Below are 18,652 nucleotides of genomic sequence, written 5' to 3'. Positions count from 1 at the left end.
GCAGTACATGCCCTCCTTAATATCCACCACCAGGCTCACCACCCCCTTCCAAACCCTCAGTTTGTTTCTCGGAATCCACAGTCTCTCATGGTTTGTCTCCCCCCTTCCTTCTCCTGATGTCCTCCATGTTATTTTTTATATTCCACATATAAGCGAAACCATATAATAATTGACTTTCTCTGCCTGACTTATTTTACTCAGCATAATCTCCTCCAGTCCCATCTATGTTGATGCAAAAGTTGGGTATTCATCCTTTCTGATGGCTGAGTAATATTCCATTGTGTATATGAACCACGTCTTCTTTATCCATTCATCTGTTGAAGGGCATCTCGGCTCTTGCCACAGTTTGGCTATTGTGGACACTACTGCTGTGAACATTGGGGTACAGATGGCCCTTCTTTTCACTACATCTGTATGTTTGGGGTAAATACCCAGTAGTGCAATTGCCGGGTCATAAAAGTTGGCTTTGCTTAATTTTGCTTCATAATTATTTGTAATATTTATAGAGTTCCAAAGACAAACCTACAAAGCCTGCTGTGTTCAAAGATATCTAGTGTCTTTCCTTGTCCCCTTCATTCTGGTCCTTCTTTCCCTTAGGTAATAATAATGACCAGTTTTAAAATTCTTAATGTTTACCTTTCCTTTATTTTTTAATTTTAAAAACGTAAGCCAAATGTATTTTAACTTTTTTGCTGTCTCCTTCCTCCTATGTCAGCAGCATGCCATACACATTTTTCTGTGCCTTACATTTTTCACTTACATTGAGCAACACTCCGCAGTGGGTTATAAAGCTCTTCCTCTTCCTCTTTTACAACTGTGCCATCCTCCGGTGTGGGTCTGCAGCATAATGTAGTCAGCGCAGCCCCCAGTGGTAGACTGTTAGCTTGTTTCAGATGCTTCTAGAAATAGTGCTTCATTGAAAATCCTTGAGCATTCTTCTTTGAGGTAGAGTCCTGAAAGTGGGATTGTTAATGGTATAAAGAAATGCCATTGCTCAGAAGAAAAGGTACTTTTAATATTTTATAGTGTATGGTTAAAGCTTACATGTATTTCTCCTTCCCTTTTTTAAAAATTTGGATAGAAAACATAGTTACTGTGAGCACTTTATCATGTTAAGTGCACTTTTACAACAATTTGTAAATGGGTACAAAGCTTCCATCTGATGATCTTAATTTAACTAGTCTCGTCCTGTTAGCTTACTTGGTTTGTATGTTGTGAGAAAGAGGGCTTCAGTGACCCGTCCTTGTTTGACGTGTGTGTGTGTGTGTGTGTGTGTGTATAAATATTATTCCACTGTCGTTTTCTCCTTCTAGTTTCCTGTGTTCAGGTTGAAAAGCCCAGTAGAGTGGCGTTTGCCCTGTGGTTAACATTCTGAATCAGACTAAAGATGTGAGTGGTCCCAGCTAGGTGGCAGAAGGTGAAAATACCAGATCCCTCCATGCCTTCTTAATGGTCTTAGATCTTTCCTGTTTTTGTTTTTGTGTTCCCAGTAACAGCCCTCTCTCTCACAGTCTTCTGATGCCTCCAGTTCTATGTCTCTTCAGATTGAATAACATCATTATTTTTTAATTTGCAGATGGATTCTGACCAGGAACTACAAGGCTCTTGCCAAAGGGACAAGAGGTAGCACATCTGGTTTCCTGAATATTGTGATGGAGTTGAAAAAGTGCTGTAACCACTGCTACCTGATCAAGCCCCCCGAGGAGAATGAGCGAGAGAATGGGCAGGAGGTTCTTCTGGTGCGTGGCTATCTTGTTTGTAGTTAAGTTCTCAAATACTCCGGTGTCGTAGATGCTCTTTATCAGAGCCCTTTGCTCATTTGATGACTCTTCAAGGAGCATCAGAAGAAGCTTTGAAAAGAGGTGAGGAAAGTTCACTGGGAAAACTGTGGAAAGAACAATGTCGCAGATGCCAGGTAAAGAGCATTTCAGGAATTGTCAGCCAGACTGCAGGGGGCTTCCCCAAGCTGAAGAGTAATTGTCAAACTAGGAGCTCTTAGCAGTTAAGGGCAGATTCAAGTACGGGTTTGAGTGTGATGATTGGAATGTCTTTTCAATCTGCAGTCCCTGATCAGGAGCAGTGGGAAGCTGATTCTATTAGATAAGCTGCTGACAAGACTTCGAGAAAGGGGCAACAGAGTCCTTATTTTCTCCCAGATGGTCAGAATGTTGGACATCCTGGCCGAGTACTTGACGATCAAGCACTATCCTTTCCAGGTAAGGATGTTCAGTGATTGGAATCCCTCCCTGTTTCCCTCCCTCCAGGTTGAATGCTTTGCTTGCTCAATTATCCTAGTTAGGAGACAAGTTTTCTGGCTGTAAACAAATTGAGACGAAGGTTCCAGGACAGTGTTTATATTTACATCCATACCATTAAGCCACCTATAATGAAAGTGGTCATGTGAGGTCATTCTGTTTTTCAGGGAGCAGTAACGGAATGGATAAGAGAGGAAAAGCAGACCAGGAAGGATGTTAGATGGTGTCTTCCAGCTCTAAGTCTGGGGTAAGAGTAGAGAGGAAGGAGGTGTGGACCTAATTCCAGAAGCCCAAATCCTAGGAAGAAAGAGAGGCGATAGTTCTGTGCACTCACGTCAGGGCAAGCTGACCCTGGCTGTGAGGCTGGGAACCCAGCAGGGCCGTGCACGTGAAAGCTTTCTGGGCCCTGAAGCTGGGGATGTGGCCCCCCCTTGTCTCTGTAGAATTGTTACCTACTATGGATTCTCATCTTCACTCCGTTGTCTCCTACAAGATAAGGAGAAAAACAAGATAAGGGGGAAATAAGTTTTTGCAACACAGTATTTTTTCTGGGTGTTAGACTGTGTGAAACTTCTCTCTGGTTTATTTATGGATGTGTATGCTGTTTATCTTGACTTTATGCATAACATTTTTATAGTGCTTTGATTTTTAAGATTGATTTAATATTTCTTCTATGAGCGGTTGGACTGTTCAACCTACTTACGTAATTATATGCCGGTATTGAAGAAACTGGGGGTCAGTGATTCTCTCCTGAGAAGGCCAAGCTTTAAACTCACTAACAGATTGTCTTTTTAAAATGCCCTGAAAGGCATTGTCCTATCCATAATACCTTATGTAGTCTTTTAGCAGCTGACTTAGAATATGGTTTGATACTGTGGTTATTTTAGGAATAAAAACAAAAACAATGGGTGCCTGGGTGGCTCAGTGGGTTAAGCCTCTGCTTTCAGCTCAGGTCATGATCTCAGGGTCCTGGGATGGCACCCCACGTCGGGCTCTCTGCTCAGCGGGGAGCCTGCTTTTCCGCCCCATGCCCACCCCCACCCCGTGTCTGCCTCTCCATCTACTTTTGATCTCACTCTCTCTCTCTCTGTCCAATAAATAAAATCCTTAAAAAAACAAAAACAAAATAAAAACCCCGTGCACTGACAGAAGATTGTTGTCTCTCAGTGCCTGGAGCTATGTGAGCTTTTTCAGGTCAGACTATTCAGTTGATAACAAGTAAAATAAGAATGCATAGCTTTCCTCTGTGGGGAATATTTGGCTGGAGTCCACTTGGGTCTGTCCTGTCTGCTGTCTCCTAATAATGGGAATATTAAAAGAAAGGTGTTTGGGTTTTCTCATACCGAATATAGGCTATGATCTACCATTTAAACATATCTTTGGGTTGAGACTCTGAGTAGAGCTGGTAGAAAGACGAAAGGGAGTTCCCTGGTGTGATTTGACTTGTGTTCAGGTGGGCCTGGGTCTGGTCAACAGAGATCTGAGATGGAGAGAGGTAGGTCCTTCTACAGATTATGTCCCCAGCCACTTGCCATCACTGGGCAGATGACATCACCTCTTGCGTCAGTTTTGCCTTCTCTAAAATGAGGTATTTTGTCCATCTCAAGATGTGATTGTAAGGGGAACACATGTAAAAATGATTTTAAAGAGTAAGAAATAAGCACTTCATATGTACACCACGTAGCTAATGATTCACGAGTATTTATTTGACATGTGGTTTTCCGTGGTGACGTTGTTTGGGACCTAGAACTGACACATAACTCTAATAAAAAATAACTAGTAAATGCCAGAGGCTTTCTTAAATATGCATTTTGGTTACTTAAACACTTTGCTCTGATTTCAGAGTGTAATTTTTGGAAAAGCTGGAATATATGACCTGACTTGATTTTAACATTGTTACGGCAGAATGTTTCCAAACTTATGTAACTGATTTTTTGGTCTGTGTAGCACTTAATAACTGTGCGACTTATAGTCACATTAGTTAAGAAGGATCATTTTCTGCATGAGCTAATTATTAGGTGAGCAGTGGTACGGTGACCTAATCTCTCCGTCCCTACAGATATAGAAGCAAACATCATTTTTGAGGACAGTGTGGGCTGCCATCTTTCTCGTTACAGGTCCTAGCAGTCATTCTGGTCCTTGGATAAACCTAGATAGCCCTTTGAGTCAGAAGCTTCTGACCTTGAGTTTGTAACCGGAGAGCTTGGGCAGATAGGATATGCTGCCTAAGCACGGTCTCTTGACAGCACGTTGCCAGTGCCTTCTGGTTATTTTTACTAAGTGGGTGTTGGAGCGATAAAGGTTGCAAGTCTGGTGTTGTGTTCTGAATATAGCTGATCTGCCTACCTTATGATTTTCTTGTGGTCTATTTTTACAGCGTCTGGATGGTTCCATCAAGGGAGAAATCCGAAAACAGGCACTGGACCACTTCAATGCAGATGGGTCTGAGGTACACCATGCATGGCTTTATTGTTTGGGCTGTGTGGGCTCTGTATCCAGGGGAAAGGCTTTCTGGCTTAATGTATTTCATCTCAGAAACAGTTCACGGTGAAGTTCTCCTGCTTTGGGAAGGAAATAAGAAATCACTAATATAAAAGATGCTTCTTAATTTTATTGTTTGTTATTCCAGAAAAGCATACGCATGCTTCTGTTGACTTGCCCTGGCCTGGATTAGTGGCACAATAGTTCTAATAGCAGCTGAGGGTTCCCTGGTGGCTTCCAGATAACCCAATTTCTGGGCCTGTGAGAGCAGCAAGGCAGGAGTTGGGAAGTCTGGCCAGTAGGATTAATTTTGACATGTATGTTACATCAGAAGGTTCTGAGCTGTACTTTTTTGGTGACTGAGGCTTGAAAAGTACATTGGCCATGTCTCAGTTGTGTTGGATTGCTGGTACAATTGATACAGCTTTAAGTTCTACTGTCCAGCTTGGATTTGCATTCTAAAATGGGTTTTAAGGCACATACACAAGGGGAGCTCAGGAAAAGTGAGAAACCATGGTTACATTGTAGTTGGTGCATGTCAAGCTGAGAAATGCTATGGGAGTTGAGAGACGTGGGGAAGAAGAGGTTGCGCAGAGATAACGCTGCCGCACCGTGTGTGGGTAAAGGCAGCAGTGGAGAGAGCCAGAAGTAGAGCTAGTGTTTGGGGCAGAACATGAACGCTTTTGAAGCCTGGGCCACTGCTTCGTATGTAGATAGAACAGACCTCACGTTCTGCTTTCTGAAGGGCTTTAAAAACTCTGTGTCTGTTCCTCCAAAATGGTGGTACGTCTTCTGCTCTAGAAATGCACATGGTCCCAGTTCAGCGGTAGCATTCTGGCTTCTTTAGCCTTAAATGTTCTCCTTGCGGAGCTTTGGCTTTGAATCTGGACAGAACTGAGGCTCTGAATAGTTCAGGAGAAGAGGAGTTGGATTACTGAAGACTGCTCACCCTCTAATTCCTGTCCCTTCGTTTTCTCCTCTGTTTCCTCCTGTAAAATCATAATTCCAGTACCTGCTGTGGGGATTAAATGCAGTGACCAGCACACAGCAAGCACTAGGCTCATTGCCTAGCACATTGTGAGCATTCAGTAAATGCTAGCTAGTTTTATTATTTAGTATTTATTGAAACTGGTTTTGTGTTCCCTACTCTTAGTTTAAAAAATGGTGTGAATGTTTCATATTTCCCTCTGTCAGAGAAACACTATTAAAGCTGTCTTTTCTCTATAATTCTCAATTCTCCGCCCCATAGCTATTTATAGAATACAGGTTCTCTACTATTAGTCTGCACATCTGAGCCTTTTTTATTAAGAAAAATTAAATACTTTATCATTGGGGGAAATACTGTATGCATAATTAGAAAATTTAGGAGATAGTGAAGAGTACAAAGAAGAAAAATTGCACAATCCCCCCTCCCCCTCCTCCCATCCCAGAGACAACTTTTGCTGTTCACATCATTTGGGTGTGTTTCCATTCATAATTGCTTATTTCTCTGTATATTCACCTAATTAGAGTCATTCTGTATGTAGTTTTGTTATCACTTTATATGCAAAATTCTGTAAGCATTTTTCCCATGTCATTAAAGATTTTAAAAAAATTTTAGTTTCTAATATTTCCTCATGCTCGTACCATTTTTTTAACCCAGTGATTAAACCTAACCACTTGTTGTGTGTTAAGAGTGTATGAGCTTTCTAAAAAGCATTTTAAAAATCTGTACTGCACTAGATTTCCCAAAGCAGTTTATTTCATTCTGTTTGTGTATGAATATTTTCATCTCACCCTTAGCAGCATTGCATTTCATGGAGTTTGTTTTCAATTTGATAATAGACACAAATAACATCTTATAATTCACATTATCTTTGGTAAAGAGTGACAGTGAAGGGGCACCTTGGTGGCTCAGTCGGTAGAGCATCTGACTCTTGGTTTTGGCTCAGGTCATGATCTCAGGGTCCTGGGATCAGGCCCGATGTTGGGCTCCCTGCTCAGAATCTCCCTGAGCTCATGCATTTCCCTCTGACCCTCCTCCCTCAAATAAATAAATCTTAAGGTTAAAAAAAAAAAAAATAAGAGTGACAGCAAAAATTGTTTATATGATTTTTCAGACCCCAGATTTTATTTGGCTTAGGTATCTCATTCTCAGGTGTCCACTGCTTACTTCTAGGCTTCTGTAATTTAGTGTGATGTCACTCTGTGTCTCTACTAAGGATCACAGAGTATATGTGCCTCCACATTTGTTTAAAGTTCTGAGACCATTCTCCATTTTTCTTTCTGTGGCAGGATGCTGGTGAGTGTGACTTAGTTAAAACGTGGAGAGCTTTTCATTGTGTCTGCCTATATTAAATACACCAGGAGATCAAAGTGTAACTCAGAACTACTAGCTTCTGAGCATCACTTGTGTGCCAAGGTTGTCACCTTTGACATACATGATCAAATGCCCTAAAAATAGAAATTTCTGTGGCTTTCTTTTCTTCTGGCTCATATGACTTGCTCTCTGCCTCTTGCCCCATATTTGCTGAGCTGTAAGACGCAGGCAGGTGTACTGTGCCTGCTCAGTCTCTGTTGTTGCTGAGGAAACCTGAATATGTGAGAGCCTGAGTCTTTCCCACATTGGCTCTTCAGCCACAGGTGCTCTGGTTTCTCTGTGCACGTGCTGTGCTGGTCGAGGACCCCGTGCTTCCCGGCCGTCCCAGCACGCGATCTGTTAGTGCGGTGTTGGTGTACTCCTCGCCCACCTAACAAGAAAGTGTCCTTGCTCACCTTTACCCAGAAAGTACGTGTGTAGGCAACTTCCTGGAATGATCCCCTTGCTAATTACGTTCTGGATTTTGTTAATTGCTTGTAACACTTACTTTAGCCAGGAGAGAACACTAATTCTTTTGTTCTGGTTGACTTATCAGAATCAGCTTTACTCCTTTGTTCCCTGCACTGACTCTTTCTGCTTAATGAAATGAAAATTCCCTCTACCGTCAAGTCCCTGGCATTCTTGTAGCCTCCATAAAGTTTGTCCATCATATCTCACTTTTCTTCACACCTGCAGGGGTTTCCAGGTATAAGGGCTTATTGGACTGTGAAAATGTTTCTGAGAAGGCCACTGCATAAAGTAGTATATTGCATTGTGTACAGGACTTCTGTTTCCTGCTGTCGACAAGGGCTGGTGGCCTGGGAATCAATCTGGCTTCGGCGGACACAGTTGTCATCTTTGACTCCGACTGGAACCCCCAGAACGACTTGCAGGCACAAGCCCGAGCCCATAGAATTGGTCAGAAGAAGCAGGTTGGTGGAGGGACGCATATGGACGTGGTTTGGGGAATCAGAAAAGAGGGGGGTTGGTTATTTAGCCCTTTCAGGATGTTTGTAAAATGCTTCTTTCTTGTTTTGCTTTCATTTCCCCAAGGGTAGAGCCTGTCTGTTAACTAGTAAGAGAAGGTGTCTTTGGGGCTAAGAGGAACTTACTAGGGAACTATTCTATTTTTATGTTTGGAAATTATGTCACCAGTGACTTTCAGGTTTACCCCAAGAAAGGTGATGAATAGATTCAGAACTGGAATGTTTCTCTATTTTAATATGGCTAAGTTGTTAAATAATCTAACATCGTTCAAGGTGGTCTACTTTATTATAGTGACAGTGTTAGCTCTGAGCTATGTTGGGGAAATACCTGCTTGTTTCCTTCATGCGTGAATCTCAAAGTCTGCTGTAGTATTGGGTAACTCCTAACTAAGTTTCATACTCGACCAAAGGTTTGGTTTGGTGAAACTTTATATCATGAAACTAATTATTCTTTAGCAAGATTTTTATCATTAGAATAGGCTGTAGTAACAGGTTTTTTTGAGGCGGTTTTATTTCAGACTATAACCTGTTACAGTAAAAGTATTAAGCTGCCTTTTGGATGAATGGCTTGTAGTCATTTCTGGTAGAAGAGAAATAAGTTCTTATATCTCCTCTTGGTTTTAGATAGAGGTAATTTTTTTTTTTGGTGATCAAGTATAAACATAACATTTCTTTTTTCTACAGGTAAATATTTACCGCTTGGTTACAAAGGGGACTGTGGAGGAGGAGATCATCGAACGGGCCAAAAAGAAGATGGTATTGGACCATCTGGTGATTCAGCGTATGGATACCACTGGCCGGACAGTTCTGGAAAACAACTCAGGAAGGTCCAAGTAAGTTCTAGAAAGGTGGAAGAGGTGGTCAGAGCCAAATCAATTTTACATCAGCATTTGATAGAATTCATCCTTCTAATAGGATTCTCTATAATTGACATTATCTATTAATTACCTAGAAGAGGCCAGGCCAAGACCATAAGAGGATGTCATTTTCATTTTATCGTGCTTTCTGTGTTTTTTCTTTTTTGCCTTTCAACCCTGTGCTCTCTGCTCTCCCTCCTTCTTGGCCGTCTCTCTTGCCATTTGCTTTTGGCTCTGCATGTGACATTCGACACAGCAGCAGTGGCAGGTGTGTGTCCTTCCTGAGGCTTTTAGCCCAGTGCAGAGTTGCCTTGAATGTATCAGTAGCAAGAATCTGCCAGATGGAGTTGGTGGCTCTTTTCTTACTACTGGTAAAAATGTGTGGAGATTACTTTTCCAGGTGGAAACAGAAGGGTGTAGAAGGAAAACAGTCAAGTTTCAGTTGACTTTATTTAGAAGCACAGCTGTTTCTCTGACCGAGTTTACATTTTGACCAGACTGTTCAGTGTCTTCTGAGGTAGTCCTGAAGCTGTGTCACAGGTAGAAATCAAATGAGCCCTTCCCTAAATCCATTCCCTAAATCCATTTACCTAAATGGTAAAAGCTTGGTTCTTTTTGTTTTAGACCAGTTGAGAAGGTTGAAAATTCTTGGTGAATGATAACTTCCTGAGTCAAAAGACAAAGAGCAAAGAACTCTCTGCTTTCATGTGCTAATTAAGTTTCTTGCTTGATCGTGTAATAGATGAGCCATCAGGAAAGCAATTCATTTTCTAGTCTTCCGCTAGGTTAGGTTTACCATCACAGACTCGTCCTGGGGATTAAAAAAAAATGAAATCTTTGAGAGATCATTTTTCTTGGGGCAGAATTTATGTTTTCACCAGTGATTTCACCGGTTTATGAGGGGTGGCTATTTTATAGTGGAACTTGATGGTGGTTATTTGACATTCCTGAGAGATTACAACTACATTTTCCTTCTATAGCTCAAATCCTTTTAATAAAGAAGAGCTGACAGCTATTTTGAAATTTGGAGCAGAGGATCTCTTCAAAGAACTGGAAGGGGAGGAGTCAGAGCCTCAGGTAATTAACAAGGAGGAAAAAGCTTTTTTTTTTCTTTAAAGATTTATTTATTTGACAGAGAGAGATCACAAGTAGGCAGAGAGGCAGGCAGAGAGAGAGGGGGAAGCAGGCTCCCTGCTGAGCAGAGAGCCCGATGCAGGGCTTGATCCCAGGACCCTAGGGAGCATGACCTGAGCCGAAGGCAGAGGCTTTTACCCACTGAGCCACCCAGGCGCCCAGAAAAAACTTTTTTGACAAGTACTTGTGAGAGTCTCAGTTTCTCTGGAAGCAGGTTCTGAGTCTGTGTTAGAGGCTTTCGTAAAGAACAGTAATTACTTGAAGCATAGTTTTTTTAACCCAGGTACTGATTTAGGTGAATGGGATCCTGGGAAGGAGATTTGGTTCATTTGCATCCAGTGTTTTCAGTCCATACTGATGACTGTTGCCTCTTTACCATATTGTGTTGTTGGTGTCCCTTAGGAAATGGACATAGATGAGATTTTGCGCTTGGCTGAAACCAGAGAGAACGAAGTGTCAACAAGTGCAACAGATGAGCTTCTGTCGCAGTTTAAGGTAAGGAACTCACTGTGGGAGGGGGTCCTCCGCACCGATTCGTTAACTAGCAGCCACTAACGTCTGCGAGAACTTCCTGCACGCAAGGCGCTCTGCTTTTCCTTTACCTGACTCGCCTCCTTTCTTTTTTTTTTTTCCAAAGATTTTATTTATTTGACAGAGAGAGATCACACGTAGAGAGAGGGAGGAAGGAGCAGGCTCCCTGCCTAGCAGAGAGCCCTATGCGGGACTCGATCCCAGGACCCTGAGATCATGACCTGAGCTAAAGGCAGAGGCTTAACCCAGTGAGCCACCCAGGCGCCCGACTTGCCTCCTTTCTTTCTCATCCTGAGTTCCAGGGGTGTTATGAGTATAGGTGTAGTCTTCATGTGGAGGTAATCACTGATGTGCTCCGTCCTACCCAGAGTCAGGGGATAGAGGAAAAGTTATCGAAGAGGGAAGAGTGTGCCTCCATGGGACAGGTGGAGACCCAGATGGTGGGGAGCTCTGGGAAGCGTGGACGGTGTTGTGGAAGAGACAGTGATAGAATCAGCTGACAAAGAGGGGTCAGAGGCAGAAAACAGAAGGTGACAGTAAGCACTTGCTGACTTGGTGTTTTTTTGCTTTTTTTGTGTGTCTGTTTTTTTAAAGGCTATTATGGGTAGTATCTGATATAACAAAATTAAATGAGATCAGGACTAAGTGCAGAAGCTGGGGACCAGATGAAGAGGAGGTGGCAGCATTGAGTGTGGTGGAGGTAATTTAAAATCTTATAAAAAGTACAGTGAAGGTGATGTATGAGGATAGAAGAGTCAAGCAAGGAAAGGGTTTTGAAAGATGTTATAATGTCTCCAGGTTGAGGAGAGCTTGAGAATAGGGAGGAGATTGGAGTTTCTAAGGCAAAGAGGAAAATAAGGTACATTGCCTTAGAAGAGACTGGAAGGGATGTAATAAAAACATGTGGCTCAGTTGGCCTTCAAATGAAAAAGGAATATACATTTTAGGGAATGGTGGGGAGAGAAGCTGTGGGAATCCTTCCTTCGTGACCGTAATTCCTAGTAAGCAAGTAAAGTAGAAATGATTTGGGACAGCCAGGGGTGGTGCCGGGAAGGAGGAACATGATAGGGAGTGAGCTGTATTTGGAAGGTAAGACTTCATGTTGGAGCTGCTCAGCAGGGTCTTATGACTTTCTCCAGCAAGTACATGAGGTCAGAGGGACTGGTCATTTCATGGTCCCAGCGTGGTCCCCAAGATGGGTTTGGGAGACTAAGGAGAGTCAAATTGGCAAAGATTTCCCAATCTCAGGTGAGAATATGGTTGAAAGAATTGGTATGGCTTTGTTCTTTATGGGTTAGAGAAGCAGGAGAGACCTGAAGGTTCCAGTAATGGTTAAGTTCAGTAGATTCTCTAGGATTGAGGGAGACATGGGTGAGGTGTTGGAAGGAAAAGCAGTACTAGGTCCAAGGTTGGCCACAGGTAGAAGTTGTCTCAGAGGAAGAACACAGAAGGAACTGTTGAATAGAGCAGAGAACTCTAGGATCAGAGTCAGTGTGTTTGAGTTTTAAGGTGAGTTATTACCTTTTCAAACGGACTCCACTTCCAGGACTAGTGCTCCCTTTTATTTTTTATTTTAAGATTTTATTTTTATATTTGAGAGAGAGAGAATGAGTGGGGAAGGGACAAAAGGAGAAACAGACTTCCTGCTGCAGGGAGCTGAATTCTGGGCTCCGTCGTCCCAGGACCCTGGGATCCTGCCTGAGCTGAGCTGAAGGCAGACATTTAACTGACTGAGCCACCCAGGTGTCCCTATTGCTCCCTTTTAAAGAGAAGTAATCTTCCTGATAATGTTTTAGTTAGAATATTATATAAAGACTTAGGTATAGAAATGTCTGCATATTAACAGGTTAATCGAAAGTGGTCAGCTATGACTTTTGCCTTGCTAAAGCTCTTTTGGCTGTTAATTTTAGCACCTGGTCAAGTGATTTAGTTCACAGTAGGAGTCTTCCTACCTAGGGACTCTTTTATTTCTGGAGATTTAGCTTCAGCTGATTTGACTTTGTTTTTTCCACTAATCCTTTCTTTTTTTTTCTTTTTCTCTTTTTTTAACTCTAACATGTTGGAAACATAGCAAAATTTTTTTTGAGATAACTTAAGATTATAGTTTTCTTAAGTAATCATAACTAATAGTTGTATCCCTTACTGTATGTTAAGCCCTATTACAACTGTAAGATGGATCAGATATTATTTTCTTCCTATATAGATAAGGAAACTGAGGCACAGAGAGGCAAAGTAGATTTCCTAAGGTCACATATATGTGGAATTGTGATCACATCCCGGCAGGTGGTCTGGCCTGTAGTGTGTGGCCCTTAACCATTCTGTGTCCTCAGAAAAGTTCATTTTCCAACTGTGTGAGCCACTTATGTATGTATTTACATCATTTATGTCATTTTCATTTGGCTGTTTCAAAGGTCAGATCTAAAGTAATTATAAATTTTAGTTAATTTAAGAGATTGGCCAAATGATTCATTTTTATAAAACAAAAAATGTTTTCAGTCTAAGAAATTACACCTGTTGTCTTTGTCTTGGAATTAAAAAAAAATCTAATCGTGAAGATCATAGTATTTATGGTGGAAATTAGAGTTAATTGTGGCCCAAAGTCATCAACTTATGACTTCACTGTCAGTTCCAAATGACTTTGAGGAATGGAACATCTAAAAGCTCTTTTATACTTGATTGTACCCTTAAAGACTGTGTGAGAAGGAATAAGAAGGATGCGGAGCCCATGCCTGGGGCCTGCCCACCACTGCTCATAAGCTGGCGGAGCTGGTAGATGTATCTGTGTATAGCCACAGGCTGTATATAGTCTTTGAAATATATACACTTGGATGGTTTTCTTTCTGGGATATACATATCTTTTCAGTACAGACTTGATGCCAGATATTAAGTATTTGGTATGTTGTAAATGGAGTATTCTTCTAGGTTTGCTTGAGTTTTTTGCATTTAAATTCTCATTTTGATTTCTAACAGTAGTGTGTACTTTTGACTGTATGAAATCATTACATACTTTTAGTTTCTGTACTTTCTTAAGTTTCTGTACTTCTGATAAAAATGAGTAAGGTAGGTAGTTGGCTACTGATTGCTAGGGCTTTCAGTTATGCATTGTTCCAAATGAGTGCTATTTAATAGCAGTTTATAATTTAGAACTAACATCATGATGGATTGGTATTACATATTCAGTATTTGATAATCTAATAAGTAAATCTAAATTTTCCAGTTAGTATCATATTTATTAGAAAATATGTATGATTTAACTTATAAGACCATTTTATCCTTATATCTGTTTCCCTAATTTTCAGTAATTTCTGATAAACTTGGGGGTTTGGCATGGTATTTGGGGGGAGGATAAGGGAGAGATTAGCAGAAAATTGATTATCTGATTGTATAATATCACGAATTCTGGTACTACCTATAGCGTCTTAGATTAAAAATGCTGGGTGAGTTGGTGTTTTAGCAGATGGTGTTTGGGAAACAGGGAAATGTCAGAGTGAGTTGTCCGTTTGTTTTAAGGTTGCCAACTTCGCAACAATGGAAGACGAAGAAGAGCTGGAAGAGCGTCCTCACAAGGACTGGGATGAGATCATTCCGGAAGAGCAGAGGAAAAAAGTAGAGGAGGAAGAGCGTCAGAAGGAGCTGGAAGAAATTTACATGCTTCCTCGAATTCGGAGTTCCACTAAAAAGGTGAGTGAGGGAGTTGGAAGATAAGAAAGGACCTCTTAGGTTGTAAAGGCTACAGTAGTGCTAATTACTCAAGGAAGAGGCTTCGCAGTGTTGCCTGGTCGTGGGAGGCAGGTATTTTATAGCGAACCTAGCGGGGGAAGATAGAAAAATGTGGAGTGCCCCTGAGTACGCCCGTGAGACATTTGAGCTTTGTAAATTGGCTCTTGGTGAGACGGACGGACGGATGGGATCTGAATTTGGCAGACGTTCGCCTTTTGCTGTGGAGATCAGAACCTATAATCCCAGTGGTTTGGCTCTAATTGGCAGTGCCTTTGACTTTCAGAGCCAGCCTCTTTTTGCCTTCACATATTTGTGGCACTTGTTATACATACTTACTAAGAAATTATATAACCATAGACAAAAAACATACATATACTTTACAGCTTAAAAAGCACTGTTACAAGCATGATCTCACTCGATTTTTGCAACAGCATTGAAGTAGGTTAGAATAAGTTTCATCAGCCAGTTTGTTGGACCTAGCAGATCTATTCACTGATGGTCGTTGGTAGTGATCGAGCAGTAATTGTGTGCCAGGCGTAGTTGTGCTGTTACACCTGTTGACTCCTTTAATCTTCATGAAAACCCAAGTAATAGGTAGTTATCCCCATTTTACAAATGGAAAACCAAGGCACAAAGGGGTAACTTACCTAAGGAAGTAAACACAAACCTACAATTCAAATATTTTTATTCCATTTCACTTGTCATTACGTTGCACCACGTCTGTGGAAGGTAACTGTCCCAAGCTGATCTTCCTTCTTTACATGACACCAGCCTCCACATTGGACTTGTCCAGTATGATGAAAAGCTCTGAGTTCTAAAGAATTAAGATGGGCTGGTTTTAGTCCTTTGAACTCTTGGCAGCTGGCCCTTGCTACAATGGGACTTTGCCTTTTCAGGCTCAGACAAATGACAGTGACTCTGACACTGAGTCTAAGAGGCAGGCGCAGAGATCCTCTGCCTCCGAGAGCGAGACGGATGACTCTGATGATGACAAGAAGCCAAAGCGCAGAGGGCGTCCCCGAAGCGTGCGGAAGGACCTTGTCGAGGGATTTACTGACGCTGAGATCCGAAGGTTGGTGGAGGGTCTGCTCTCTCGCTCTGGAGTGCGCCTGGAGGGCATGCTGCGCGCGGTGGGCTGATGGCATTCCTGACATTGAAGACAGGGCGGGCAGGGGCTGGTGCCTGCAAAGAAGGCAGGGAATGGAGTCATGCCACAAGTCTGAGGAAGATTCTGCCCTGCAGGGTTTTCCTCACTTGAGGTCACTGTCGCATTGCCCAGCTCTTGTTTTTTCCCTGTTCTCTGGTTACTCTGAGCGATTTCACCAAAGTCCAGCCAAGACAAAAGAGACAGTTGGAGGCAAACTTGGGCTGAGCCTTTCTTACTTGTTTTTATTTAAGAATAGGAATACAGGGGCGCCTGGGTGGCTCAGTGGGTTAAGCCGCTGCCTTCGGCTCAGGTCATGATCTCAGGGTCCTAGGATCGAGCCCCACATCGGGCTCTCTCCTCAGCGGGGAGCCTGCTTCCCTTCCTCTCTCTCTGCCTGCCTCTCTGCCTACTTGTGATCTCTGTCAAATAAATAAAATCTTTAAAAAAAATAAAAGAATAGGAATACATACATGCAAACATACATAGAGACACACACCTGTCTGTGTGTATTAAAGAAAGAGTATGAATATAAAAAATTAAAATGGTACGGATAACGCTGCCCTCATACCCCTCGTCTCTGAAGTTCACTCCCTGTCATTGTTAGTACTGATACCAGTTTGGTGGTGGTTTGGTTTATGAGCACCCAGCATACTGTTCTGCAGCCTTTTTCCTGCCTCTGATTGGTTTTAGTATCTGATTGATGTAGTATCTTTCTGTGTCCATCTGTACTGCACATTGTTGGTATTTAATTCACACACATCACCCTCCAAAAAGACCTAAAATTATTGCATAAGCCATTTTCCCAACCACTTTGCATGATATTTTTTAGTTTAGGCTAAAAAAACAGTATGAAGGCAGCTTTCTGAGCCAATGCATATTATAATTATATGAGATAGTCTTCTAGGTCAATGTGTTTTAAACTATGAAGTTTTTATTTTCCCCTAAATGTTACCATTGTTCTTTTCTTCTTGTTTTGTTTAATTTATTAGGGAAAAGTATAAATATATACAAACATTGACACATGAGGGTATTTACCCCCATACTTACCATGTTATCATCTTAACCATTCTGAATTTGTAGTCGGTCTTCTATATAACATCCTCTCTCCTCTTACCCTCAGTATTATTTACAAAAGAATATGTATTCTGCTCTAGGTGGACACAGTGTCCTACAGATGTTTGATTCTGGATTGAGTCTTCCATTTCCTTACTCATTGTCTCGCTGGTGGTTCTAGCTGTTATTGAAAATGGGGTGTTGAAGTCTCTACCTCTTACTGTTGTGTTGTCTGTTTCTCCCTCTGCTTTGGTCAGTTTTTGCCTCATGTATTTTGGGGCTCTCGTTAGGTGCATGCATTTTATAGCTGGTATGTCTTCTGTCTGATGGATTGTCCCTTTTATCCTCATAAAATGTCCTTTTGTCTCCAGTAATAATTTTTGTCCTAAACTTCATTTAAAAAATCTGGTATTAGTATAGCCACTTCAGGTCTCTTTTGGATATTGTATGCACATTATCTTTTTCATTTCAGTATGCCTGTCTTTGAGTCTGGCTTGTGTCTCTTGCAGACAGTATGTAGTTCTATCATTTTTTAAAAAAATCTATTCTTTCAGTCTCTTCCTTTTGAAGACTTTTTATTTATTTATTTGACAGAGAGAGATCACAAGTAGGCAGAGAGGCAGGCAGAGAGAGAGAGAGGAGGAAGCCCTCGATGCAGGGCTGGATCCCAGGACCCTGAGATCATGACCTGAGCCGAAGGCAGAGGCTTAACCCACTGAGCCACCCAGGCGCCCCTCAGTCTCTTCCTTTTGATCAGAGTCTTTAATCACATTTACATTTCATGTATTTACTGACAAAATAGAATTTATATCTGCATTTGGCTATTTTCTTTATGTCTTGTGTCTTCTTTATTCCTCCATTACTATCATCTTTTGTGTTATGTAGGTTAGTTTTTAATATACCATTTTAATTCCCTTGTTTTTCTTTGTGTTTCTCATTCTCCTATACAGTTTCTTTTACTATATTTTCAAAGTTATTTTCCTAGTAGTTGTCTTCGAGATGATAATTAGTACCTTAACTTGCGATTGTGTAGTTTGGATTATCATCACCTTAATTCTAATGGTATTTAAAATTTAACTCCAATATAACTTCATTCCTCTCCCCCCTCCTGTGTTATTATTGTCACAGAAGTTATATCTTTACCCTTTATAAACCTGTCAACACAGTTTTTGTTTTTTTTTTTAAAGACTTTATTTATTTATTTGACAGAGAGAGAGAGAGCACAAGCAGGCAGAGAGACAGACAGAGAGAGAGGGGAAAGCAGGCTCCCTGCTGAGCAGAGAGCCCGATGTGGGGCTCGATCTCAGAACCCTGAGATCATGACCTGAGCTGAAGGCAGAGGCTTTAACCCACTGAGCCACCCAGGCGCCCTTCAACACAGTTTTATAAGAACTGCTTTATGCAGTTTTTAAAAATCAGGAGAAAAGAATTAGCAAACAAAAGTACTTTTATGCTATCTCTATACTTACTCAGTTACTCTTCTTACTTCTTTGTATGAATTTTAGTTACTGTTTGGTGTCCTTCGATTTCTGCCTGAAGGATTCTTTAGTATTTTAGGGCAAGTCTGGTAGCAGCAAATTCTTTATCTTTGTTTATTTGTGATTGTCTTAATTTCTTCTGTGTTTTAGAAGTCCAGTTTTTTAAGTTCAACTTTTGGACTTTCTCAGGGACCATTTTCATTGATTGCTTTTTTTTTTCCCCTGTGTATGGGTCCTACTGTTTTGTTTTTGTGTTTTCTATAATTTTTGATGAAAACTGGACATTGTAAGTAGTACAGTGTAGCAGGTGTGGACATCAGATTTCCCCTGACAGCCAGTTGTGTTTGCTGTTCGCTTTTTGTTCGTTTAGTCACTTTCCCGGACTGGTTCTGTGAAGTCTGTATTCCTTGTCATGTGGTTTCAAGTCTCTGCTCATCTAGCTTAGCCATTAGCCAATGGTTGGACAGAGATTTGCTTAAATGCCTCGAGCCAGTAAGTCTACCGGCTTTTGCTGAAGGGCTCCATGTGTTTATCGGGGGCATGTTTTCAGTGGTCTGGCAGGCATGGTATGGCTCTGCCTTGTCATCAGTTCTTGCTTGCACACGCCTGGGACTGGTTGGAGGTGACAGACAGGTGAACCACCTCAGGTCTTTCCTGTGCGTGTACACGCTC

The 18,652-nt window shown here is 41.5% G+C and overlaps 1 protein-coding gene across 4 annotated transcripts in view; it reads left to right on the top strand.

The window, feature by feature from the left end:
• The window catches only part of CHD2 (chromodomain helicase DNA binding protein 2), a 113,318-nt gene that overhangs the window by 60,752 nt on the left and 33,914 nt on the right, over positions 1-18,652 (top strand). For all 4 annotated transcript variants that reach the window (XM_032842339.1, XM_032842338.1, XM_032842340.1 and 1 more), the window contains 9 exons: positions 1,577-1,739; positions 2,064-2,216; positions 4,633-4,704; positions 7,857-8,006; positions 8,745-8,893; positions 9,898-9,994; positions 10,454-10,546; positions 14,093-14,263; positions 15,199-15,374. In XM_032842339.1, coding sequence (XP_032698230.1) covers positions 1,577-1,739; positions 2,064-2,216; positions 4,633-4,704; positions 7,857-8,006; positions 8,745-8,893; positions 9,898-9,994; positions 10,454-10,546; positions 14,093-14,263; positions 15,199-15,374 — 1,224 coding nt within the window. The remainder of the gene's footprint in view (positions 1-1,576; positions 1,740-2,063; positions 2,217-4,632; positions 4,705-7,856; positions 8,007-8,744; positions 8,894-9,897; positions 9,995-10,453; positions 10,547-14,092; positions 14,264-15,198; positions 15,375-18,652) is intronic.

Source organism: Lontra canadensis, unplaced genomic scaffold, assembly GCF_010015895.1.
Source record: "Lontra canadensis isolate GAN:19392208 unplaced genomic scaffold, GSC_riverotter_1.0 scaffold128, whole genome shotgun sequence".
Taxonomy (NCBI): domain Eukaryota; kingdom Metazoa; phylum Chordata; class Mammalia; order Carnivora; family Mustelidae; genus Lontra; species Lontra canadensis.
This window is presented reverse-complemented; position numbering and strand designations above follow the sequence as displayed.